The following is a 26148-nucleotide window of genomic DNA, read 5'->3' on the forward strand; positions in this document are numbered from 1 at the left end:
CTATCGGCCGCCGAATCCGAAACCACAGCGGCACGCGCCGTCCACGCAGTGCCAGTCACGGTCGCATCGGTTTCCGCTGCAGTCGCTTGGGAGTGAGCATTTGGCAGAAGCTGAAATAATACCAATAGTATTAACCGAGTCCCGTTTTCATGCAATTGATTCTAACTTAATTCTTCTCCGGCGTTTAGATTCATGTTGATATATAATAAATATTTTAAATAAAACCTCATATCCATGTGACAATTGAAGTTTTTAAATGAACAAATAAGCAAAGAAAATCATTCAAATAAAGTATAGGCCTGAACTAGTGCTAATCATTCAACCTATTCTTATTTCATTTCGTACGTATATATTTATTTGTGTTATTTGCTTTTTTCATAAAATGCCAATACACGTTGACCTATTTCATGGCATATTCTATATGTTCTTGACCATGTACTTTGTAAAAATAATAAATAATTATGGGTCAATTAATTTAATTAAATGCGCTCTTTCAATAGGATAAACACCAAGTTATAACGATTTAGATTGAATTGCTGAGCAAGTATATGCGAAAGGGCCTCACTGTGTGTGCACGTGCACTGACGGTTGTGGCACTCGAGCACGTAGTCGTTCTCCGGGCAGGACACGTGACCACAGTCTCCGGTGTCCCTGCACTCCTCTCCATAGGCCAAAGCTGAAAGTACAAGGTTAATGCTTCAGTAGTTTGATCATCAAGCCTCTGCTGAATTGTGTTTGATTGTTGATACAATAATTCAGTCAAGTATAGCAATGTTGTTCTTCTATTTATCTTTGTTATTTGTTAAGATTTTGTAAAATACGTCAATTTTACCAATAATTAAAAGTCAACCTACATTGAATACAGCCAATGAAATTCCTGATAGGTTATCATTAAGTAATAGGCTTTATCATTAAGAATTTTAATTTTTGCGGGTGTTTAAAGGTCCGCCCAATGCCACTCATCCGATACACAATCCCTGCGTCAGATCTTTGTGTTGACAATATGTCAACCAATGAGGTCGTATTTTAAGTCAGTAAGATGACCTGAATTAAAACTTTAATGATTACGAAGGCCTCGTTCGTTTTGCTCATCCGCCCATTCTTAATCATTAAGATTTTAATTCATGTCAACTAACTATTACGTTATGAGCAATCAATTGCCTCTTAAATGGTACCAACATAACATGGGGTCACCGGTCATCAACAGTTCACATTAAAGTAAATAGAGCCATCAGCAAAGTGGCTTGTTTTGGGGTCGAATTCCTTATCACAGTTAAAGCGAAGGCAGTCTAGTCAGGTCAGCACAATAGCACCATGGTAGCTGAGTTGTACGTTAACTTTATATATTCGGTGCCCGGATGTATATGTTATTCTATCCGGGTTCGACATCTGCAGTGCGTTCAGTATGGCGAGCGTTTACAAAACGCTCGCAAACGTTCTGTTTTGTATCCCTGTTGCAACGCAGCGCATAAAAGTTAAGCGGGAAACCAAACAGCAAACGTTCGCCGCAAACATCTTTACTGAACGCAGGGCTGGTAGCTGCGGCAAATTTTACTCCGATTTTATCACATATTTCTGAACAAACTGGACAATATAGTTCATGAATTAGCAAATTCTGCCATCGACCAAGTTAACTTGGCAGTTTATGGTTTCATGATATGAAACGTACCAAATATTTTGTCAGTTGGGACATTATTAATGACTGAATACAGTTTGATTGGCGAAAGTTCACTCTAATATATTTATAAAAGTTGCCCACAGATGAAATTTCTAAGTTACAATGCCATTGTTTAGTACATACATCTACATTTTATTTCAAGCCTTAATTAACCAATTACTATTTAGAAAACTTTGGATATACCAAATGTCAGAAAATAAATCAAGTTCACAAAAAAGTAAACATAATATTTTCAATCCAGACAGATTTAATCAAACGTCTTGACACCAAATCATTAAAAAGTTAATAAATTTATAAGTTTAACTAGTTTCGAAGTCAAAAATAACTTTTATTATCCTTGTCCAGTATGAAATGATTCTGGTGTTTGTTTAAACATAGAAGGGAAAACACAAAGGTCACCAAATATCATGTATGATGGTGTTGGTGTGTTCATTCCAGCCAGTAACACCAATCCAATGTTTTATTGAAGAAAAACAGGGCAGACTCCCACATAGAAATAACATATGAAATCATATAGCATTTGTTTCACAAATTTTACTAGTAAATTTTTATCTCTGACAAATAAAATGAATAGAACCAAAAGGTTTACCAAGGCAGGCAAGCACAACAACGCAGCTCAGAGCAATCTTCATTGTTATCGGTTGTTTAGATCCGTGTACGGCTGGTACCAGACCCCAGCTTTATATATCCATGCCTACGTGTCCACGTTTGGTCAAAGTTGTGGTCAGTTATGCTATCTTGGACAAATACTGATATTGACCTGCCAAGTCATGACTGTTGACCATGCGGACGGACATATCTGCACAAGCCTAAAATTGACCGTTTCACATTAAGACACCGTTTGTCACGTAGATGTGTAGTTTCGTGCGGGAATATGCTTCCAATGACCTCTGTTAATCATGATTTATTGAAAAACAAAACTAACAGCATAGGATTAACTTTTATTTATTTTTTAACTGTCGCTTCAGACGTGTGCATTTATAAATGTGTCTTTAATTATGTTCAAAAAGTTTATGTTTGATTTTTCATTTAAAATATGACTTCCCAGGGCTAAGAACTCCCGTTTTTACGAAAATCCTGTGGATGATCACAGGAGATGCATTTTGCTGTCTTCATAATGAATATATTCAGGATATAGTTCGCGTTGTTATTTATCTATGTCCAAAATAGAACCTACTTTTATACATTAGGCTTTGTGTATATCATGCAGGCTTCTTACGATTAGGCTTTGCAAATTCATGCAGGTTTAACTGCGAGGTTCACATTTCATTAATCGTTACATTAACTTATCCGCAGTTATCAATATTTATTTATTTCGCATAATTTAAGTCCCATCAACTGAAATCCAAACAAAAACCTGCAAAAGTTATAACAAAACATGTATAGGAATGTGTCGGCTGCAGATCAAACGGTACAATTTGTGACGTCAGAGCACGAGCGGTTATACGATCAAAGACGCGTAGCTATGGTTTGTATTTAAATAGGTCGGTTGGATACCGTATGATACCATCTGATTGCCAGGATTTCGTCTAGGTTGGTAAGAAAATACCATACGATCGAAAAAAATATGAATTCACCACGAATATGAATGAAACTTTGATTGTTACAAGAATATTGATGAATTATAAATAATTAAATAAGAAACGTAAAATAAATATCCGCGATTACTTGTTTTATTATTAACCTACCTTCACATAAGAGAGCTTAAACAGTTGACAAGAAAAGGCGATTTTCTTCAAGCAAATTAACAACTTTAGTTGATAATTGACTGTTTCGCTAGAACATCATCATAGATTTGTATAAATTGAAGTGCTGGATTTGTTCTAAAAACCGATCGCGTCATATTAAGGAGTATACTATACAAAAAAAATCATGGGCAAAATTGGCGGGAAAATACGGTAGTCGAAGGCAAGGAAATGATTTCAGATATTAAACATAGCTGGGGGTTTTCTGACTTTTTGTTAATTATGGAAAGCTTGGATATAATATAATTGATTAAATGCAACAGAATTTCGCATAAAATCGGAAATGTAAAAAAAAATAAAAAATAAACCCGACCGACCGACCTTTTTTTTTCGCCATGTTACCGGAAACACAGGTATATTTTTTTGGCCTTAGTACCGCAAAATCGTCAAATTTACTTTTTAGCTTGACATGTTAAAAGAATTAATTCGCCGGGGTTACAAAATATGGCGTATGGTGTAATGCGGTTTAAAATAGTGCAAATTGAAATACCACTTTATTTCAATAAGTTCATAATATTTCAACGTAAATCTGAATTTGATATCAAACCGAAGAATTTTAGATAGATCTTGATGAGGAGCCGAGGGGAATAGATTATTAGTTTAGATAATTGCACAGAAAATGGAAATGTGTTCACTAAAAGATCCTTCTTTACTTTACTTTACTTTATATGAAATCTTATATTCCATATCATTATATCACCATCGATACAAATACGTTTACATTTTTTATCTTAATAGCAAGTATTTCTGAAAACATAATAAATGAGTATGGAGAAAAAAGATGTCTATATAAACAAGCTCTATACAGTATTTTAAAACTGATAGAAATATACATTTATCTGCACAGCAACTTCAGCGTTGTACATGTGAATTCATTTTGAATTTATCACCAAACTTAAAAAATGATATAGTTTTCTCAATTGTGATATCAAATCAAATGCCATTCTGAAGTCAATTAGCATAATTATTTATTACAAATTGTTTTTCTTCTGGTTCATACATACTTGCTCACGGAAAAGACATATCATTATACAGTAAATCTAATATAAAAAATGTCCGTTATTGTATTAAACTTATTGTACACTTTAACATCAAAACATTTCTGAGTAATAAAGCAACACTTCTACCATTTATTAATGTTAAACATTCACCATTATATTCGGAATACATTTATTTCTCATGTTCACTTGTAACATGCGGCGTTTAAGTTTTAGTATTATTAAAACCACGACACTTGTAAGAACATATTTTAATTCAGTCATGAGTACAACATCCCCGGCAAGCTTCGAGATAAACAATTCTAAGCTTCGAGATAAACAATTCTAAGCTTCGAGATGAACAATTCTAAGCTTCGAGATAAACAATTCAGTCATGAGTACAACATAGTATGTCAAAGTAACCCGTCCCCATGGATCCGCTAATTATATATACATGTACAATAAACATGAGCAGCACGCAAGAAAAACACGAAGAAGAACAAATAAAGTCAAAGTGGAAATACATAAATTACAATGGCTAGTTGTCACATATTACATAGGATTATTATTCTTAATGGAAGAGTATGTATACAGTGGGGTCATTTATCATACAAATTTTTGTCATGTAGTGGTGGAGTTATTTTCCAATGTAGAACAAAAGGTATTTAATATTGAATATACAACCTTATAAACAGACAAACAAAACAAATCATTGGCTCTTCAGTAAATAGTTTGAAATAGTAAGGACTCGGTCATCCCCGGCAAGCTTCGAGATAAACAATTCTAAGCTTCGAGATAAACAATTCTAAGCTTCGAGATAAACAATTCTAAGCTTCGAGATAAACAATTATGTTGGATAATGGTCGAGGTGTTCCGATTGAATAGTTTAGTGTTATTAGATTAACTACAGCCAAAGATTCATGCTCAAATGCCAATCTACAACCTTTGAAACATTGGATGCACCCCGACTGTCCATCAAAATTGAATGAATCAATCGGTCATTTTCTTTAAATGATTACCATGGTCTAGTGCTTTTAGCAAACGTGAACACCCTTGCACATGCTATATTTTGAATATTTATGTTTGATTCTTAAAAAAAAATATGAGCGTTACTAGCTATAAACGAATATGGCATATAGTATTCATTATAATGTTATATTGGATTTTGCTAGCTTATTTGCTCTCAAATACAGCTATGAGAGAAGAATGCCGCTACGTATACTTGGACATTGGATCTAACAAAGGCGTACAGATACGAAAACTATTTGAACCAGCGTTATACCCAGGAGCTAAGATCATCCCGTATTTCAACGAACTGTTTGGAAATGTTCAAGACAGGCGAAAATACACTTGTGCATTTGGATTTGAGGCAAATCCACGACATTTTACAAGGTTGAAGTACATCGAGAATGCGTACAGACGAAAAGGGTTTCGAGTCACCTTTTACAATAATGCAGTTTGGAATGAACAAAACCAAAACGTGACAATTTACTCGGAGACTAATTTTGACTTAGACTGGGGCGCAGGAGTCCTTGACGTCGCTATCAAAGACAAAGAAGCCATGGCTAGGTACGAAGTACCAACAGTTGATATTGTGCAATTCATCAACGAGAAAATTAAACCACTTAAGCCCAAATTAATTTTTGTTAAGATGGACATAGAGGGATCAGAGTACACAGTGTTACCTCACATGATCGAAAACAAAGTTTTGTGCAAAAACATCGTAACCTGGATTGTTGTTGAAATGCATGAATGGGCAAAGGAGCAGATGAAATCCGATCTGAACTTGGAGACATTGAGACAGCGGATGATGACACAGAAATGTGCGCCCACAGATATTGTGCCCCTTGATGACGAAACATACCTCAATGACGTGAAAGTCGACCCTGCCGCTTAAAAATGGAAGTAGCAATTAAACAAACAACCACAGGCGCATAACAACAACATTGTAACAGGGCTTCCATTAAGAATTTGAAACTGGAAGTATGAACTTCCTGACATTCAATTTTGGAAGTTTTTCACTGAAATGTGGAAGTTTAAGTCTCCGGAATGCAATATCTGTTTCAACTATTTTTCAACAAGTATATTAAAAATCAAATAATTTGCAACTTTAACTTGCCAAATTCACAGACTTATATTATAATGATTTGTTTTTCTTAAAAACAGTTACACTGATTGAAATTGTGACCATAAAAGTAATATTGACAAAAGGTTTTGATATTTTGAACTTCCAAGCTTTCAACTTTGGAAGTTTTCTTCAAAATTATGGAAGTTTTTGTACTTCCAAATGTTTAATTTTGGAAGTTTTAACCCATTTCTAGGGAGTAATATACTTCCAAACTTCCTTTAATGGAAGCCCTGTTATAATTTGAACATCAGGACAACGAGTGCAGAAACACAACTCATAGAACTATAAAAGATCTGGTCGTGTTGTTAACTTCAAAACATATTGACATGGAAATATATTTTGGGACATTACTTACTTTCCCTTGTGCAGAAATATAAATGGGATATTTAATAACATTTAAAAAACACAAAGAAAAAGGTGATCGAGTGCATGTTTCTTACAGATCTGGATATTTTCTAAGTATTTATAAGATTCATATCCTTCACCGCAGCATTATATATTTTCATATCGTTCATTGGCAGTCATTGATTTAAATGGATTATCACCCTGGTAATTTCTCCATTTGACTTACTAAAAACTACCAGGACAGTGCCAGTCTCAACTTTTACCATGATCCCGTTAAAGGCATTTTCATTTGTCAGAGGTTTGATAATGATAAATCTAACACTGGTGGTACGTACGTATGGCATCATCACTCTGGCGTATGAGAATGGGTGAATGGCACGGGAATGAGAGCCGATCCAAACCAAGATCGCTCTTAAATGTGTTCTACTATATACGTATGGCTTTTATTTCAATGGATTACTAACAAATTAGGCACCGTCAAGTACTTTTATTTTAATGAGTATGGCCAATAGCACATTAGATTAACTTATTAACGCATTGCCTTATTTGGATCTTGTTTTCCTTGAGTGATTGGAATCTATATATTTTGGATGACTTAAGTTAACATTAGAACTATCACTTGACAGCAAAACACCATTAAGTTATGTGCATCAGCCTCCGTACCAGATAGATTTACTAACGAAATACCTCATTTGGATCTTGTTTACGGTGAGTGATTGGAATTTATGTATATTTGATATATCAAAAGACACCAAAGCAAACATCACAGTATGTGCAATTGCCTCTGTACCAGTTTTAGCGCATTTTGATTTTAAAGCAATTGTATTCCTCTTTTGTTAATGTTGATAAGAATTTGCGAATTTGCACAATATGTATTACAAAAGATGTCGGTGAGCAGTTCCACTGTCTCTTGAATTTCACATGTTTGTTTTTTATGGAGATGTAAAAAGGTAAATGGTTAAGTATCCTTTCCAAGATCCAGACACATTCAATTCCAGAAAGTTATGGTTATAGCTGACACTTCAACCATTATTAGATTGGCTAAATTTATAATCATTATTTCATTTCAATTTAAGAGACTAGTTTCTATTTTGAATTTCAATTCACCTTCCTATTAAAAACACCATTTTTATTTTCCTTGGAAAGTCTGTTTTCTTGTTTCCAAACTGGTATAAAATGGGATTTTAACCATCTATCTACTTGATATGTACGTGAAGTTGTTCCTGTATTTGTAAATGTAGAAAGCTATTGTTTTCCATGCACTGTTCTTGTTAAACAATTGTATACGCATACAGTGTGTTCGTCATTGCATTTTATTTTTCTATTTAATTTAACAGCCGTACTAGATCACGATAGTTCAACCAATGTTTAAGTCCAGGGACCCGGTATATACGGTACTGATAAAAAAATAATTTATTTTTTTATCTAAACTACCAACAAAAAAACAATCAACCAAAGAATGCGCAATATTACTTCCAAAACTGTACATGTAATGTTAGTTAACCTTTCAAATTTTGTACCGAATCGCCAATAGACAAAATATGCGTGAAATATATACCGTTTTGGGTAGCCTAACGCATCTTTTTATCAACTCAGTTCGAGAACACACACACACACACATACAGACGAAGGAGATTTTACACAACTTTACAATGCTCAGTGGGGAACTAAAAATAACTCTACGAATTGGCATGGCAGTTGTTTGCTTCATTATTTCATATTGTTGATGAAGATTTTGAGCAAACAATAAATTGAACAGTTAAACAATCAATAGGTGTGAAGTCTTTCAACGTTGTGTATATTCACTTTGTACAGATTGGCGTCATTTTTTACAAAATATTTGAATTTGACTTAAGGCTGCCAAATGTTCAAGTGCGGCGCGTAAACAGGTACCGGTGTGAGGAAGTATTTTGACCCCCATTGAATAACGACCCCCGGTCATTATTCTTCATAAAAAGCGACTACTTATTTGTAAATTAATGACTCCCCCTTTAAAATAATGACTCCCCACGATCGTGTCTATAAAAGAGTTATTGCATCTATTGCTGTTGATACTACTGCTACTACAACTATTTGTGATGATGATGATGGTGGTGATGATGATGATGATGATGGTGGTGGTGATGCTGCTGCTGCTGCTGCTGCTGCTGCTGCTGCTGATGATGATGATGATGATGATGATGATGATGAAGATGATGATGATGATGATGATGATGACGATGACGATGACGATGGTGGTGCTGATGATGATGATGATCGATGAAAATGACTCATTTTCTGTAAATTTATGACTGCCCCTGTATTGACTCCCCATAATCGTGTCTATAAAAGAGTGACCTCACCGAACAGAATCGACTATCTTATATTGTAGTTTGAATAAATCAATCTTAAATTGACAAGTCTGAGAAATACAGCTGGTACTGTTGCATATATTGCATCTATTGTTGTTGATACTACTGCTACTACAACGATGTCGGGTGATGATAATGATGATGATGATGATGCGCCTACTACTACTACTTTTCGTCACGACGACGGTGACTACTATTACTACTACTACTACTACTACTACTACTACTACTACTACTACTACTACTACTACTACTACTACTACTACTACTACTACTACTACTACTACTACTTCTACTGCAACAACAACAACTACTACTACTACTACTACTACTACTACTGCTACTGCTACTGCTACTGCTACTACTACTGCTGCTGCTGCTGCTGCTGCTGCTGCCGCTACTACTACTACTACTACTACTACTACTACTACTACTACTACTACTACTACTACTACTACTACTACTACTACTACTACTACTACTACTACTACTACTACTACTACTACTACTACTGCTGCCGCCGCCGCTGCTGCTGTTGATGCCACTTCAACAACAACAACAATAACGACGACGACGATGACGACGGTGACTACTATTACTACTACTGCAACAACAACTACTACAACTACTAACTCTACTGCTACTGCTACTGCTACTGCTACCGCTACCACCAGTACGTACCGTGATAATAATTTTTATATAAATAATATCAAGAATATATAGTATCACTTGAATTGTGGTCACCAAGCCGGATTCGTCGATTTCTTCCGGGTACCGGTTTCCCCCACAACACAAGACCACAAACTCTGAACAACATGCATGCCAACGAGAGTGATTAATATACTGTTGTAATAACTTGTGTCACAATTGTTATAAAACAATCAAGTGTGATCTTAGTACCGGTAAATCATAGCATTGTCTGCATTCATTCATTCAGATCCTTATTAATTAAACTCATATCAAATCTATCTGTCTCCCATTGGCATATGTTGGATAGTTTGTAAAACTCGTATAAAGATGGAACTAATTAGATTAATCGTTAAGTATATTCCGTTTCGGTACGTATATATGCATACTTTAAAAATATTAAAAACTGAGAAATTTATTTCATGGCAGTAATATTTTTAAAATGCTAATCGTATAAGTAATATATAATGAATATCAGTTTTGAAAATGTACTTTTATTAAAAATCTAACGGTCAGAATTTGCAGAATACTATGCAAGTTTATCATACTTGTATTTCTAGGGCAAATAACGCCAATTCGGAATTGACTACTAACTGTCACATGTGTTTCTTTTTCTTCTTTTTTTTAATCAACACATTGCAGTGAAATAAAGCATAGTTATACCATATCAGACTATTGGCAACTTGATCGATCATATGGTAGTAACATTTAACATTTGTTAATTTTCTTAAAGTGACACTCTTTTACAATCAACTACTAACCAAAAATGCATTTATAGAAAATATTAATTGCCGATAACAGGATTGTGACCGTGTATTTAATAGCTGAAAACGGGAAAATATTAAATGATTGGTGAGTGCTAAAATATTGTCTGTGATCTACTATTGTACAAAAATGTATCGTAAGGAAAAAATACCATGTTTTCTGCAGGTTTGTTTGAAATTAAACTCCGTATCCTTTATAAGAACCATTGTTTTCGACATTTATTCATCCTTTTTGGTATATTAAAACAACTGTATTAATTGTGAAAAATCTTATTTGTGACTAAGAGAGCATCTTTAGATTTAACTTTTTTGTCTAATGTGTGGTTAATGTTTAGTACACAAGTCAAAACTTTCATTCAATAAATAGTGTTGGGGGGGGGGGGGGGGGGGTCGTGAGACACTAGAAATCGGTGATATTTCGCATGCAAATCGATCAATTCACTAAAGACTATAAGGTTTATTAATTTAGTGGCGTATTACCTTTAACATGTCTTAACACTTCGGAATCTTGTTAGGAACATCGAGATCCTTACTTGCTGTACACCGGCATGCATTAAAAAGCCTGCAGGCTAGCCCCGGGGAATATTGTTTTGCCGCGAATATATTGGTAATTAAAAAACTGGGTATTTTTAATAAAAACAAACTGTATTACGTGTTGGAAAAATACATTAATCAAATTAATAAAGCTATTATAAGTGACTTGCAAGATTTGTTCCCCTCAAGTAGCATTATCCACTAGAAAAAATAGAGAAATAAATATCAAAATCCTTTTTCCACTCATTGAATATTATACGACTGTTCATGTTTGTAAAGCTCTTGTTGTTTTAAATAATTATCAGGTTTTGCGTTTATTTGGCATGAAATACACACGGGGCAATTTACTCTTAACCACCTCATGACATAATGCAAATTTGTCCCTAGGGTAAATTCCCTCCCCCCATTCGGTTTGTGCGTCTTTATGCACATATTTACCCCTTGAATAAATTTGCCCCAAAGGGTAAAACTCGTCATATAGATGCGGTATATGGTTTTCCATCCCAAAGAAAAACAGACTTCCCTACTTTTTAATTCCTCGTACGCAACTTAGCGTGTAAAGCTCAAGACAATTAGTGCTATGTTTTCCTCTATCTCCTGTTTTTTTTCACATCTTGTCGGAGAAATTGTTAAAGAAATGCGCCACCATAAAAAGCATTTTGGATGTAACCGTATAAGAGAGGGGTCTAAATGAGGGGTCCAAATGAGAGTTTGCGAAAGGAAATTGAATGAGGGGTGTGAATAAGGGGTTAGAATGAGCGGTCTGAATGAGGGGTTAGAATGAGGGGTCTGGGTGAGGGGTTAGAATGAGGGTTCTTGATGAGGGGTCTGGATGACGGGGCCAATGAAGGGTTTGTATGAGAGGTTTGAGTGAGGGGTCTAAATGAGGGGTGTGAATGAGAGATTTGAATTAGGGTCTAAATGAGGTGCCTGCGAATGTAGTATAAGAAAGGGTGAAAATGGTGATTCTAAATGATGGGTTTGAGAAAGCGGACTTAATTAGAAGTGTGTGGGTTAAAATGAGGGTCTGAAAGAAGGGACTGCATAAGGAGCCTGCATGGGGGGTCTAAATGAGGGGTTTCATTGAGGGGTCTGAGAGATGGGTTTGAGTAAGGGTTTGAATGAGGATTCTGCATAAGGGGTCTGAGTGAGGGGTCTGAATGGAGGGTCTGCATGAGGGTCTGAGAGAGGGGTCTAAATGAGAGTACTAAATGAAGGGTAAGAATGAGGGCTTAGAAAGAAGAGGTCTGCATTAGAGGTCCGAGTAAGGGGTCCGAATGAGAGTCTAACTGATGGATCTTAATGAGGAGTCTAAATGAGGGGTCTTCTTCGGGGGAGGGGGGGGGGGGGGTCTAAATATAGGGTCTAAACTGAGGGGTCTAAATTTGGGGTCTGAATGAGTTGTGTAAATGAGGGGGCCTTAATGCATTAGGGGTCTGAGAGAGAATTCCAAAAGAAGGTTATGAATAAGGGGTTTGAGAAAGGGGGCGAATAAATGGTCTGGATAGGAGGTATGAATAGGGGGGGGGTCTTATTGCATGAGGGATCTGAGAGAGGGTTCCAATAGAAGGTTCTGAATCAGGGGTTTGAGAAAGGGGCTGAATGAGGGGTCTGCAAGAGTGGTTTGGGAGAGGTGTCTTAAAAAGGAATTTAAATGAGGGATCTGAAAGAGGGGTCTAACTGTGGTATCTAAACGGCGATCTGAGAAAGGGATTTGAATAAAGGATCTGAGGTTCTGAATAATGGGTCTGAGAGAGGGGTCTGAGAGAGGAATCTGTATGTGGAGTCTGATAGAGGTGCTCAAATAACGGCCTGAGATAGGTGTCTAAATTATTAAACAATACAATACAATCCCCAGGCTTTCATGGGCTTACCAATGATTTTCGGAAAGCATATAGTTTGACTATTTCGTCTGGGAAAAGTAAGACATAATCTTAGTTAAAGAAGACAGGCTAAATGTGATCTTTGCGTTATAATTTGTATTAAAGAAAGAATCAAAGATTTAGATAATATCTAAGAAAAACGTTATTTCTTACACCTTCAGTGAAATCTTGCGAAATGTGGAAACCTATCACCATTCTTACATTAATATCACCCCAGCACTTTGACAAGGAAACAATAACTTACAGTATCCGCTACAGTGGAATTAATTGATATTACAATTTCTGGTAACCCTATATTGCTTTGCCATAAATTGAATGTGTAGAGAAAGAATATGTAAATACATGAAATGTACCGAAAATTGTATCTTTTTTCTTGAAAGAATGAAAAATAAAGCAATTCACCACCGATTTCAGTTGAAATAAATAAGCAATAACTCTGTGTGTCCCCCCTCCCAACTTTTGGAATCCGGAAATCCGTTTTTAAAGACCGGAATACTGTTGAATTTTTAACTGGAAGCAAGAAAACATTGTTGTTTCAATATTGAATTAATTAAATGTCTCAAAAATGCTTGATTTTTTCGTATTTTGTTTATATCTAAGCTTCTCTTGATTTTTTATCACACGCGTAGCGAACCGTACATAAATGTGTATGTCCGTTAGCTTAAATTTATTTGATTTACAACGAGTGTAAAACGAGTTATAACAACATTATATTTAATTATCAATCTCGTTTGCACGTGGGAATTGTCATCGGTGAGGGAAATCGGCGTACCCGGAAGAAACCCACTTGTCCTGCCTGGTGACCACAAACCACATTAAAATATATTTTAGGTATTATATCAGTATTGAACAGGAGCCGAAAATCATAGGTGTGTTGGTGTTTTAGATAAAATCAAATGCTTCTGTGCCCAATGTATTCGAATCTGCTTCAAACAATGTCAGCGACTGTCCAATAGGGAGTTAATGAATCGATTTCAAAAATAATGTCTTAAGATTTTTGTAAATCTCTCCACGTTGAAGCTCAGGTAAGCGATCTATGACCATATCGAACCTCTTGTTTAATTCAGTAATGGTCCAAGGGAGCGAATTACATTTGATCTTAATGTATTTGTCTCCCTTGATGTGCGTGAGGAAAAAAAGACATGCGTTGATTGGCTGTTAAAAAGTAGGCGGAGTTTTCATAGCTCTGCACATGGCGGCTTTTGGAAAGTTGACAAAAATCATGTCAAAATTCAACATCGCGATTGATGCGTAAACACTGCATGTAAGTTATTGATGTTGTAAATTATTATTTCGGAAATATAAGATATTCGATTCAAAGCCGAAATATGCCAAAGCTATGCTGTCAAGCTCGTATTTTTAGGAATTATTTACGAGTATCAAACAAAAGAAACCGGCGATTAGTACCGTCAAGTTTAAGAAATTATTTTCATTTAATTCTTTAGATTTTCCTGATCCTGTTTTTCGAGCGTGCTCTGTTTTATTTGATCTTTTGAATTAAAAGTTTGTTTTGTAACAAATATTTGTGTTTTATTCCTGTTGACGTTATTGTTTACATTATTCTTATCGTGTTTACATTTTATCAGCATTCGGCAAAGGGAGACAATCTCGTCAATTAAATTCTCACCTCGAATTCCATGATTTCAATTAGCGTATTTAACTCTTCAAAGAGGTATAGTCCAAATAAGACACCGAGTTAAGTGAATTTACTTATAAAAATGAATAAGTTTCTCTACTAGTTCACTCGTCATAATATCGAGACTCAAATTCAATGAAATATTGAAATGAAATTCAATTATTGCAATAAGGGTGACGTCCCCTCATGGTCTGAAATTAATGGTCAGTACCCAGGTGATTTTGACAGGATGCAAAATCCCTATGGTTTGGGAGCAAGAGCACATCTCAAAGAGGGAACTGGATGCGCATGGAATTTTATATACTGCAGCTCATGTAGCCAAGACTTAGACAGGCGGGTTGGCTCTTAAGATGCACTTTTACACAAGATGTACCAAAATTAATACAATTGTTTTAATTTACCGAAAAGGATGAACAAAATATTGATAACAATGGTTCTCATGAAGGACAGTGTTTAATTTGAAAGAAAGGTGCATAAAACAACCAAATTTCTATCATGTGAGACAACAGTTACTTTAGTTAGTCTATGTCAGTCTTTTAGGGCCCACAAGTCATTTAATATTTGTGCATTTTCAGCTATTAATTACAAGGTGTCAGTCTTGTTATCAATTATGAATATTTTCCATAAAAATATTATTTTAATAGTAAGAAGTTGAATGGTTTATAGCCCAAAATTTATGTTTGTTATATATATGTATGTATGTTTGTTGATTTTAAATAAGAGTGTCGCTTTAACCATTCCTTCTTGAATGTCTGCGCTGTGAAACCATCCTAGTCTTCACTTAAACTTCGGTCTATTGCATAGTCCCAACCAGTGGAAGTATATTGCCCACTTTTGGCATCAAAATTCAACTTACGCATACAGGAAATTCGGCAGGGTCAAACCATATCTCAAACTTACAGGTGTGGGATTGCCTGTCAACTTCAAGACTGACATCCTGTCTAAATCTTTCCCCGGGATCATGGAGGGTAAAAACTCAATGGTCAGAGATAATTTAAGCATCAACAATTTTGAGATGTACCTTGTAAGATTACGCCAAAGCCCAGTTTTGTCCAGTGGCAGTTTGGTTGGGAGCTTTTTCTAAGTCTTTTAGATGAGTGATTTCCCCACAAGTCTTTTAATTATGTTACTTAAGTATCTTGTACCCGAAATTCGCATTTAATGCAATGGTTTATATTGTCTGAGTAATATAATTTTGACAAACATCTTAACCAGGTCCACACTTGCCAGAATCACAAATTCTGAAATAAGCATGTTGCCATCAACGCTCTGCACTAAAATTAATTTTTATTTTCACATTTGGGCAATAAGTATGTTATAGCTTTATAGAATGTGGCGAAATTTTTACCCAATTTGATCCGAAAAAATACACTGGTGAAGTTTTAGTTTAACTCATTCAGACAATTTTTATTCCCTTTATGACACCTTTTATAATAAGCAGGTTTTCAACAAAAACTGGGTTATTTATTATATATATTTTTCAGAATCCTGAATTTCAAATGCATATAGTATATCATAGTTAAAATTCTCACTCTATCCTTGAAAAGGTGGTTTCAAGCTACACAATGCGATATTGATTCACACTGTGTACAACACACAGGGGGTATGTGTGATATCAGACAATAAACAAAAAATAACCCTTGCTTTACTTGAAACATATGGATCTACTGCAGCATGGATACAAAGTTATACATCATACTGTATTATGGTTTTAGCCAGGGTTTTAAAAAAGGCAAGGTGCTGTAGAAATGGGACAGGGCGATGAGGGTAAGAATGGCACATTATTTCGGGCTGTGGAGAAATAAAATATTATATGAATTTGACAATTTGTTTCAGAAATGCGTTTAATTGAAGTAATGGTACTTTTCAATTGCAAGATATTGGAGAAATAAAATATATGAATTTGACAATTTGTTTCAGAAATGCATTTAATTGAAGTAATGGTACTTTTCAATTGCAAGATATATATTAACTTTGTATGAATATTTAATAATTTAAAAATCTTTTAAACAAAACATAGAAACTATTTTATTATAGATCTACAACATTCATTTCTATGAAGGGGGTGTGTGTGCACATGCTGGTCTCATGATCACAGAGGGGTCCTTACATAGAGGGGAGGGAGCAGCACCCTTCTATAAAACTTCCTCTTAAACCCTAACTATATGATGGAGTTTAACTTGAATATTACATCAATAACTATTGTGTAATGATGGCCTTTGATGGCAAATCAAAACATATGGAGAAAAAGTTCTGTAAAGGTCGCAGGTGGATTAAGGGGATGGGAGTGAGCTGTTTCACAGCATATTCTTCCTGTATTGTTGCACAATAGATGAGTTGAAGTCCATGTTTGTTTTCGTTTTACAAGTTCCGAGTTGGTTTGGTTTTTCCATAGTTATATTTAGGAAAGGTCAACTCCAGAACCAGGCTATTTGTCCTACGAAATGACCTCTGTTGGCGCATAACATCATTAACTGGAAATTTACAATGTTCGCTGATCTAATTTTGCATTGTTTACAAATATGAATGCACTGGTATATAGTGCTTTTATCAAATTGAATAATAATAGTTTACTAGAACTTCTAAGAGATTCATTTTGTTAATCAAATATTCGAACATTCGATCGAAAGAATAACTGAATGTTCAATATCAATTTTGCCATTCGTTTGCATCCTGATTACAACACTTATTTTATATATTATTGCAGACTCCACCAGACATAGCAGCGGCATTAAAATGGACCCCATTCCTGGGGCCGCCATTTATGACTCTGAAAATTCGATTTCCGGGGAAATCAACGACCAGAACGACCCGGAACTTCAATCAATTTCCCCACAGCCACGTGATGAAAATGAGAAAGAGAATAAAAGTAGCCTCGGGATCAAGGTCAAGCGGAAAAGTCGGAGAGGTCGGTCGTCTGGGTCGCTGACTATGAAAGGGGACAAAATCACGTCCTTTACAACCGAAAGAGGAATAACCTATTCTCCAAATGGTACCTTATTTACATTTACATTTATTTTGCATAAACATTTCAAAGAATATTTTGTAAACAACAGAAGGTCTAGACTTTAAATGACAAATTGTTTTTTTAGGGGTTAGGGCGTAAACAGTAATGATTTTATCTTAAATATTGTAATATATTTTGAAAGTCATTTAATAATGTCACAATGTGACATTGACTTTATGAAAAAGAGTTGTTTTTTATATATATAAATTGATATGCTGTTGAACATGATAGTCATTTTTCATTTAGATGAATTTACAAACTAGAAATGTAATATGATTAATAGGGCCAAAATTGAGAAGGAAATAAATTACTGATATGAGAAATTATTCTTCATGTGTTGGGTAGTCTAGATAACAAATATTTTATCGGGATTTTTTTCTGATTGCCAATGTCAATTGTTCACTATTGTGTAAGTATTGTGAACAATATTTAGGAAAAAAACATCGTGTAGGTGTATTAATATGATGCTACAGTCCGATTTTTTTCATAGAAATATGTAAACAATGAAAGATGTATTTTATCACCTACATGTATACCAACACAAATATAAAAATGTGGTAGTTTGTTTTTCACATTTTTAGGTCTAAAAAATTATGTATCCCGACCCTACCTGCAAAATAGACGCAGACACGACTGTTTTTATAGTCTGGGTTTTCGTGTGTCTCTGCCCTTATAGCAATTCCGCGAATATGCCTAAATTGAGAAATTTTACAGTTAAAAGAACAAGCTTTTCAGTCTCCTGTGAATGAGGAAATTAATAAATATTAGTTTCTTTTCCCTTTTAAAAGACCTAAAACAGCTGAAATATCAATCCTTGGGGTGTAAATACACACATATATATATTATGCATTAAATGATGACACCTGAAATCATGACAGATATATTTCATACTGATCTCTGAAATGTGATGAAAATCAATGATTTCTGAATTCAATTATTCCCAAAACTTTACATCACATAATTTAATATAATGTCTTTTGATTAATACTGATGTACAGATTACTTTTATGGCATCAGTTACCAATAATGACAATAATGTTCTTACATAAAGCCAAATAAAAAAAATGCCTATCTACCCTATCTGCTTTTGAACAGATGTAAACCTAAACCACATAAAAAAAAATTGACCTTTTATCCCCTGCGCAGAATGGCAGATATACAGGGATCATGTTGTCTGGCGTACTTGTCAAAGTCAGTATGTAATGCGTGATATATTCAAGTATTAGCACAAAATGAGCTTTGTTTGTAATAAACATGTAAAATACATGTACGATTTTAGATGTATATAATTTATACCAGTGTTATAAACTACAGGGGTGGCTGTAACATGTGTAATGCACTATGCCACACAGGGAGAAGGGTGTTTTAGACATGGCTGGAAACAGAGAGCAGGGTTTTTTGGACATGGTTGGGAACAGGGGGCAGGGTGTTTCGGACATGGCTGGGAACAGGGTGTTTCGGACATTGCTGGGAACAGGGGGCAGGGTGTTTTGGACATGGCTGGGAACAGGGGGCAGGTGGTTTCAGACATGGCTGGAAACAGTGTGTTTTGGACATGGCTGGGAACAGGGACCATGGCATTTCATACATGGCTGGAAACTGGGGGCAGGGTTTTTAGAACATGGCTGGGAACAGGGTGTTTCAGACATGGCTGGGAACAGGGAGCATGGCATTTCATACATGGCTGCGAACTGGGGGCAGGGTGTTTAGAGCATGGCTGGGAACAGGGTGTTTCGGAACTGGATGGGAATAGGGGGCAGGGTGTTTCGGACATGGCTGGGAACAGGGCACAGGGTGTTTAGAACATGGCTGGGAACAGTGTGTTTCGGACATGGCTGGGAACAGGGGGCAGGGGGTTTCGGACATGGCTGGGAACAGGGGGCAGGGTGTTTAGAACGTGGAACAGGGTGTTTCGGACATCACAGGGAACAGGGAGCATGGCATTTCATACATGGCTGAGAACAGGGGACTGCGGGCAAGGTGTTTCAGACCTAAAGGCGGGGGGGGGGGGGGGGGGGGGGGTCAGACATAAAGGGGAACAGTGGGCAGTGGGTTTAGGACTTGGAAGGGGAACAGGGGGCAGTGGGTTTAGGACACCGAAGGGGAACAGGGGCAGGTTGTTTGGGACATGAAGGGGGGCAGGGTGTTTTGGACATGAAGCAGAACATGGGGCAGGGAGTTTGGGACATGAAGGGGAACAGGGGGCAGAGGGTTTGGGACATGGAGGGGAACAGGGGCAGGCGTTTCAGACATGGGTGTGAACAGGGGCCAGGGGGTTTCAGAGATGGCTGGGAACAGGTGGCAGGCTTTTTTGGACATGGCTGGGAACAGGGGGCAGGGGGTGGTGGTGCAGACATGGCTGGAAAGATATCGGAATGCAAACTGTAATTATTTCACTTAACACTATGATATGTTTTTCTTTTACTTTCAGATCATGTATACATCGAAAACAACAGACATCACAATCCATATTTCATCTGTTCCATTCTCGATTTTTCTGTGGTAAGTAACCCTAGTAAACCTTAGATTTATATGATTTGTCTCAAGTTCTCAAATATTGATTATCACACCCAAATTCTTTCACATAAGTTACAATACATGACTCTAAAAATTGTAATTAGCTTTGCTATGAAAAATTCATATTTTAAGCAAGCCCAACTTATGTTTAACCAGTGTTCTGCTTGCCTGTTGACGAACATACTGAACAGAGAGTTGAAAATACGGTATTGAATTCCGCTTATTTTCCTGAGAATGTTTAGCTAAGTCTTTGTATTGTAAAAGTTAGACACAAGAAGATTTTGGAATTAAACCTCATGCCATTTTCACCTAAAAAGGGAGATTCATTTTTTCCTCAGAAAATTAAGGATAATTTTAGAGGTCCTATTTACAGAAGAGGTCCTTTGCCAGTTTCAATAAAGATCTATAAGAGCCATAAATTGAAATGATCTGACTGTCATATTTTCGCTATTTTGCTGCCAGTACATTAATGTGTGTAAATTGAACTTTCATCAGTATTTAGTATGAACACAAAGTTTAGATTTTTTTTGGACATTTATACAGATATAAGATTATTGAAGGTATGACTAAGCAGTCATTGAAATTACTTTTGAATGAACAAGCCCGAATTCATATACTATAGCTTGGCATCAAATTTTCGAACAAGTCCTGTTATATAAAATTCAGAATTTGAGCAAGCCCGGAAGACATTTTACCAGTGCAGGACTTGCGGGCTTCTGCTCATTTCGACCACTGACTAAGGTCCATTAATGAAACTGTAAAACGAAACCTATGGGCCTAATTTTTGTGTGCAAAATTTTCAAAAGAACCCCCCTCCTCCCTCTCTTACACCTTTTCTTGAGTCATTCTTGTTGAAGATATTAAATATACTAATTGTCTAATATAAGGCTTCTGTTATAGAAATCTGTGTATTAATTTTGACTTAAGTTGCAAGCTATATTTGCTATTGTACTAAAATGAATAGGAGATATAAATGGAAGGATACTCAATTTCCTAAGAATGTATCTGAGTAGTAAGCCTGTTGAGAGCTCATTATATCGTGAATAGGACGTGATGAAATTGGCAATTGCCTTCGCCTTTGGCATTTATATTCGCTTTTGAAATACCTCAAGTTGTTAAGACAGGATTGTTGAAGCCAGCAATAAACCGCATACTTATAGTTTAGCTCTGTATTTATAAACTTATTAAACTACCGGTAACTTATTAAACATAATTTTTTCCTGGACATTTTATCTGTGATTGTGTTTCAAAACATTATAGTTGCTGAGGCCAAAATATATTTTTTTTTTTAAATTGTCTGGTTAGGGTTACATCCTTTTCAAAAACAGGTAGAGTAGGGAGGCTATTTATGTATTTTATTTTTTTATTAGGGATTTATATAAGAACGTTATTTTCATCATTGGCAAATTTTGTTAACGTAATCTTCCGTATAAAGCTTTAAACGTTTTAAACTACATATTAAAACACACACTTATATTTCATTTCTTTTAACTAACAGACAAAAAAATCAGTAGGGTCGACGCCTTTTTTTGTAGGTAGAGTTGGGTAACCCGAACCAAATGTATTTTTTTTGGCCTGAATAAATGTTTGGTTAACTTGTATTGTTTGTGTTGAAATGTAAATGTCAGAATAATTATGTAAAAGAGGTTGGTGAAGATGCCTTTGGGCGGAGAATTTAACAGGCATATTTATTAGGATAATAAAATAATGATTGCGCTTATAATATGCATGTCAAATTAAGTTTTATCATGACATGAGGAGCTCTTTTTAGAGCCATTCATTGATTTTACACAAAGCAAATTCGTATAGTTTTTCCAATGTTCAGCTTTATAATCTGAAACGAGCATGCTGATAACAACCCAACTGTGAAAAGGCTAAATCCTTAATATATAAAAAACACTTAAGTATCGGGGAGAAAAAAAGCTAGATTTTATGTCGAAGCAAATCAACAGGGCAATATATCTACATATTAAAAGTGATCTTAATGGGTTTCAAGTGAACTTTAGAGTCTCATTGTGTGTGTGTAACTTAATTCACTGTGATATATTTAGTCTCGTTTTTTTTCCTGTGGGATATGAGTCAACAGTTTTTTTGAAGTATTTAACAATGTGTCTTCTGTTTTAAGAATATGCATAGGATGGGAACTATGTGATTGATGCAAAATTGTTGATTAATTATTAATTTGATAGCATCACTCACCATCAGTTTTTTTATTCAAAATTAGATCCTAAAAATTTGTGAAAATTGTTTGATTTTATAAAGAAAAAAATATCAAATAAGAAAATATTGCCCGTGTCTTCTACTTGTTTGAATGTTTTATTATATATTTTTGATATTAAAGTAATGGTTAAAGGTTGCTAGCATATTCTAACAACAATAAATGGTTTGAAGTGAAGCAGTCACATAACCATTTATTTCGTGTACTTACATACAAACAATCTTTAAACAATTTTTAGTGGTCTACATTTTTGTGTGTAAACTACCTACTAATAGGCCAGCCACTTTATATATCTTTCACTTCACCTGATTTACCTCGATAACGCCTGACATTTACTGAAATAAATGTTTGGAAAATATTGAGATATATACTGCCTTCCCATTAATAAAAATAAAAATTGACCACTAACAATTGTAAAAACTTTTGATGTATCATCATAAATGAACAGTTATGAAAATGTGCTTGTTCATAATATAGTAAAGTTTGATGTATACAGCATTGTAAATCATCAAGTTAGTATTTATGATATAAATAGAATATATCACATTCATGGTCATTGAATATACTAATTTATTGTTTCCTTAAACGAGACTCATTTTTATCAATTTTAGAAAACTCATTTATTAAATTCTGTATTGAATGACCACTCGTGTGATATCCTATATATATATATGTATACTCGTTTTGCAGTTGTGTTTTCAAACAACAAATCTGCTGAATACTCTCGAAAAGGTTAATTTTATTCAAAACCTCTTGAATTTAATGAGCTAGGAAATCATGCAGCAACTGATATTAAAACTAATAATTTCCGAAGTGGGAGATATTAAACACACGAAATGGCTTATAAAGAACTGGTGAGGTAAAACAAACAATAATTTGTTAAATTAATATGCGAAAATGCCCATATAAATTACCCGTCAAGTGGCTTCACAAAGTGGTTTAAGTGTTCTACACCGACATGATGAAGGAAATGTTTTGTAATCGGAACTCGAGCTTTGTTATTTTTTTTCCCTCTCCATATGCCACTTCAGTGTAGAATTTATAGTTATTAATTGTCTATCATTATGGACGAATAAATATACAAACATGATCAGAGGAATATAATCGCCTGTTGTGTGTCTGTTATCTGGTAAAACGTCCTTACAATAGTTATTGTTAATTTTTTGCTCTATTATTAGCCATTTATTTTGCGTTTTCTTAGTGTTTGGCGCTTAATGGCCCTATACTAGCAAGCGTTCATGCGCGAACTGCTAAATAACCCAATTAATTGAAGATTAAATTGAAACTTGGCAGTTCCTTTCATCAGAGTCTTTGGTATATGGTTACATATGAACTGTTCTGGGTCTAATTTCTTGGAACTTCTTAAGCTTAACAGGCTTTTAATAATAAGTAGCTTATTTCAATTAGCCAAAATACATACTTAAATTGAATAAGGATGAAGAAAAAAGGTTAATAGTGATTATCATAAAGATCATTCCTATCAAAAGTATAAAAACTCTTAAGAATTCAATGTTATGCAAATTATAATACAAAATTAGTGAGCTTAGCTTAATCCTGTTAAAAAGGACTTAAAAGGTTTTGAGAAATTGGAGCCTGGACCAGGCTCCAATTTCTCGAAACTTTTTAAGTACTGATCCTATTGGCGAAGACATCAGCTTAATATATATAGTGTCTATGCTCATTCCTCACGTGTAATCATTTAGAAAGCCTCTGACAAAAACAAGCGCAAAATTTCCATTTGAAATTTTAGTCATTAATTGGTTTACAATTAAATAGAAACTTTCCCATGAGCCCTGAATTAAGTTTAGAGAATTGTTATGCTGAACACTAAGAAAGTTAGCATTTATTTTCGGTCTTCTAAATTGCTCTGTCTGGCTTGCACTACGTAGAAGACCAAAAATAAAATCTAGCTATTTCATATATTTTTTTCAGGTTGTAAAAAAATAAATACGGGTTCCAATTTGATACCAATGTATAAATATATACACTCCACTTAATAAATACACACTCCAGTCCACTCAAAAGCTGCTAGGTATTGTCATTTCAAATTAAAAGGAGCTTGAGATATCATCATTTGTAAGATAAAGTCTTAACAGCCGTGCCAAGAACTTTCAGAAACCAGGGGATAAAGTAATTCCATTTCTGTCTGGCACAAGTTTCTCTAAAGAGAGGGTCTTTTTACCAAGGTTATTGAATGTAGACACTCTCTTAAACTCCAATCAGATTCTTAGAGAAAATTTAGAATAAATTTAAATGAGATGTAGAAATATGTCTACCGCTCAAGTTGGTGAAATTTTATACTCTGATCAGGGTTTTTTGCTGTAGGCCTGAAAACCCTACTTTTGATGCTGGCAACCGACCCCTGCCTACGAAATAGGCGCCGACCCTACCATGTTTATAGTCCATTGGTTAAAAAAAAATTGGGCGAGTGTGTTTTAATATGCAGTTCAAAAAGCTTGAAAAGATAAATATAAATTGCTTTCACTTCATTACCCAATAAGGACAAAAGCATTCTTACAAAAAGAATAAAAGCCAACCTAACCTACCAGTTTTTGCACAAGATGTTACTGTAACCAAACATTTTTTTCATGCCTTGTATATAAGTGGTAATTTAAGGTGTATTTGTTTGAAATTCCTGCATTTAAGGGCTTTAAAAATGATAGAATATTGTAGAAAACCCATTGATTGTCTCCAAATTTTTCAATAATCCATTTCAATTCACGAAAATTTGTCATTAGCGCTATCGAATGCAAAATATTCTCTTTCATGAAAATCTATAGACTAACGTTCAAAACTGAACTGTTATTAATTGAGTAAACATAATCATAGTTATAATAAGCTTTTAAAAAAAGTCTCGACCTATTAGGATAAGAGTATTCAATATAGTTATTATCCTTATCCTTCGACTTGCCTCAGTGATTCCATTCTGTCTATTGGCCAATTAATTATACTGTCCAATCAAAACACTTCTCTTAAATCTTAGTTTGTTATTGAATACAATTACCCATTGGAATGATTCTGAATTCATATTTTTTAAAACAATGAAATGACTATTGTACAATTTCTGGTAACATTTATTTTCCATTTTAACATAAATTATCTCTGATAATGAAACTGCTGATTGATAAAAAATGTTTTTTTCCGATAATCCATTATGGATATTTGTCCGAGTTTCAAGCCTTTCCAAATTCTCATTTTGCTTTTGGATATAATTCATTCCTACCAGTGCTCCAGCCAGGATTTGAAAAGGGCAGGTTGGAGTTTTGAAAAGGGCAAGCTACATGAGTCGTGTAGGGGCGATTGGGGGTGGTCGTGGGAGGGGTCACAAGGTGTTGTTGTTTTTTTTTGGGGGGGGGTCTCCCCCTAGAATTTATTTTGTTTACATACTCAATTTAAATCATTTTCCATTATGTTCAGACTTATACAAAATGGTGTTGTTTTTTCTCTAAAATTAGAAGGGTGTGTTTAATATCAAAATTAAAATTTGTCTTTTTGTCTGTGGTAGTATGATTGTACTTGTTTGGCATCTTCTTTAGTGCAATGTCACATATTTCTCCTAAAAAATATGTAAAATGAAGAAAAAAACAAACACAGTTAAACATTTGAAGCAATCAAATAAATAGATACACCAAAAAAAAATATGTAGGGAACGAATCTTAGTTTGGTACGATCGGGATT

The 26148-nt window shown here is 35.0% G+C and overlaps 3 protein-coding genes across 6 annotated transcripts in view; 2 read left to right on the forward strand and 1 right to left on the reverse strand.

Moving 5' to 3' along the window:
- LOC128246118 (serine protease inhibitor Cvsi-2-like) lies at positions 1–2310 on the reverse strand. Its single transcript, XM_052964317.1, has 3 exons — positions 2268–2310; positions 566–676; positions 1–110 (listed from the first exon to the last, which is right to left on the reverse strand). Exons 1-3 carry the CDS (start codon positions 2308–2310, stop codon positions 1–3), a joined length of 264 nt encoding a protein of 87 aa, XP_052820277.1.
- Positions 2311–5595: 3285 nt separating this feature from the next.
- Positions 5596–6297, forward strand: LOC128246119 (uncharacterized). Its single transcript, XM_052964318.1, has one exon. The coding sequence runs from the start codon at positions 5596–5598 to the stop codon at positions 6295–6297; it is 702 nt and encodes a 233-aa protein (XP_052820278.1).
- A 7965-nt stretch (positions 6298–14262) lies between these two features.
- LOC128202998 (arginine-glutamic acid dipeptide repeats protein-like) overlaps positions 14263–26148 on the forward strand; it is a 100105-nt gene continuing 88219 nt past the window's right edge. For all 4 annotated transcript variants that reach the window (XM_052904218.1, XM_052904221.1, XM_052904220.1 and 1 more), the window contains exons 1-3: positions 14263–14356; positions 17436–17720; positions 20167–20237. In XM_052904218.1, coding sequence (XP_052760178.1) covers positions 17465–17720; positions 20167–20237 — 327 coding nt within the window. In that variant the 5' untranslated portion in view covers positions 14263–14356; positions 17436–17464. The remainder of the gene's footprint in view (positions 14357–17435; positions 17721–20166; positions 20238–26148) is intronic.

Source organism: Mya arenaria, chromosome 9 (genome assembly GCF_026914265.1).
Source record: "Mya arenaria isolate MELC-2E11 chromosome 9, ASM2691426v1".
NCBI classification, from domain to species: domain Eukaryota; kingdom Metazoa; phylum Mollusca; class Bivalvia; order Myida; family Myidae; genus Mya; species Mya arenaria.

Coding starts and splice junctions, on each gene's coding strand:
- LOC128246119 (XM_052964318.1), top strand. CDS start 5,596: ATGAGAGAAGAATGCCGCTACGTATACTTGGACATTGGATCTAACAAA.
- LOC128246118 (XM_052964317.1), bottom strand. CDS start 2,310: ATGAAGATTGCTCTGAGCTGCGTTGTTGTGCTTGCCTGCCTTG. Junction 677..2,267: donor TGTTGTGCTTGCCTGCCTTG/GTAAACCTTTTG, acceptor TTGTACTTTCAG/CTTTGGCCTATGGAGAGGAG. Junction 111..565: donor TCAGTGCACGTGCACACACA/GTGAGGCCCTTT, acceptor GTATTATTTCAG/CTTCTGCCAAATGCTCACTC.